General features: G+C 27.1%; 1 protein-coding gene across 1 annotated transcript in view; it reads left to right on the top strand.

Annotated features, from left to right (window-relative positions):
• Window positions 1-1,265: 1,265 nt before the first annotated feature.
• The window catches only part of LOC106787742 (transducin beta-like protein 2), a gene marked incomplete at its 5' end in the record, with an annotated part of 21,323 nt that continues 20,858 nt past the window's right edge, over window positions 1,266-1,730 (top strand). Inside the window, 1 exon segment of the mRNA XM_014750363.1 lies at window positions 1,266-1,490. Within this exon segment, the coding sequence (XP_014605849.1) occupies window positions 1,266-1,490 (225 nt within the window).

Here is a 1,730-nt window from a genome sequence, read left to right as displayed (position 1 = left end):
TAGATATAAAACCAAAAAAAAAGAAACACTAACATTTAATAAAAATTTGATTAAAAATTAATGAATTAATCGTAGACAATTTTTTACTCGAATTTTTTTTAAGCAATATTACAAAACGCGATAAACGCGTTAACAAAATTTATTGAAGTTTGATATGAAATATAGTTTTCATTGTAACTAGACGTTAGGAGAGTCCCAGAATTTAAAATGGCGGCAATAGGGGAGGGGCTGGAGTTATTGTGAATGGTAGAAAAGGATAGGTTAATATGGTTTGGGGGATTGGTTCGGTTGAGTGGTCAACTCCCTCCCACCCTCCCCTCACCTCCTCAGAAAAAAGAAACCGGCTGGTAAAGATCCCAACGAGAATATATCACCATTTTAAATCTCCAACTCTCTCGGCCATATTGACGGGATATTATTTTTCTCTTTTATTTCTTATTACATTCAATTTAAAACGTTTTTTATTATTTAAATAATAATTGTTTACAATGTATTATATGCACACACACACACACACACAAATATAATATATATAAAAGATTATATAGTAATTTTTAAACATTATCTCGTCTTACAAAACATTTCTCTCATTTGAGACTTTTATTATAATAAATATTCTATAACGGGTGTGTCAAAAGTTGATTATGATGATTATTATTAAAATGAGAACGATGTAATAATATTTAGAAAAATATATTAAAACGCGTGTTATATTAGAAAATGAAATGATTTCAAACTTTATTTTTTGAATTTTAATAAACTTTAATATTCTAACGGGTGTCAAAAATTGATTATGATGATTAATATTAAAACGAGAACGATGAAATAATATTGACAAAAAAATATATTACAACGCGTGTGATATTAGAAAATGAAATGATTTCAAACTTTATTCTTTGAATTTTAATAAACTTTAATATTCTAACGGGTGTCAAAAATTGATTATGATGATTAATATTAAAACAAGAACAATGAAATAATATTTAGAAAAATATATTCCAACGCGTGTGATATTAGAAAATGAAATGATTTCAAACCAATTCCTATTCGTATTCTAACGGGTGTGTGTCAAAAATTGATTATGATGATTAATATTAAAACGAGAACGATGAAATAATATTTAGAAAAAAAAAATATTCCAACGCGTGTGATATTAGAAAATGAAATGATTTCAAACCAATTCTTATTCGTATTCTAACGGGTGTGTGTAAATATATTAATTTCGAATAAATATTAATATAAAATATATGAATAATTATTTGCAGATACTACAGATGGAGAACAAAATCAAGGTGTCGATCCGAGAGATTTGTGTTCCGGATCTGCATCGACTTCTAATGTCAACAAACGAACGAAAAATAAAAGGCGTCGCGAGGTGCCACAAGAATTTTCTCATTCATGGGTTGTCGGTACTTTGAAGGGCCACACCAGTAACATCTTCAACATGAGTTTCTCTAGCAACGGGAAACAACTTGCATCCTGTGCCGAAGGTATGAATCATTTATTTATAATAATTATTAATTATTCACTTCTTTTATATATGTTCTGTTTTCAATTATTTTTCGATTTTTTTTTTTTCTTATGGTTTTTTTTTTTTTCATTCATCAGGATAGTGTTTGTCCGAATTCGATTTAAAAAATAAAAAAAAGAAAAAAGAAAATAAATCAAACAATTAAAAAAAAAACATCTCCCTCAGATTATTATTATTAATTCATTTCTAATTAATATAA

This window comes from Polistes canadensis, unplaced genomic scaffold (genome assembly GCF_001313835.1).
Source record: "Polistes canadensis isolate GaletaPanama2010 unplaced genomic scaffold, ASM131383v1 scaffold_113, whole genome shotgun sequence".
Classification (NCBI taxonomy): Eukaryota; Metazoa; Arthropoda; class Insecta; order Hymenoptera; family Vespidae; genus Polistes; species Polistes canadensis.
Note: the sequence above shows the minus strand (reverse complement) of the source record. Positions and strands in the feature narration are given on the sequence as shown.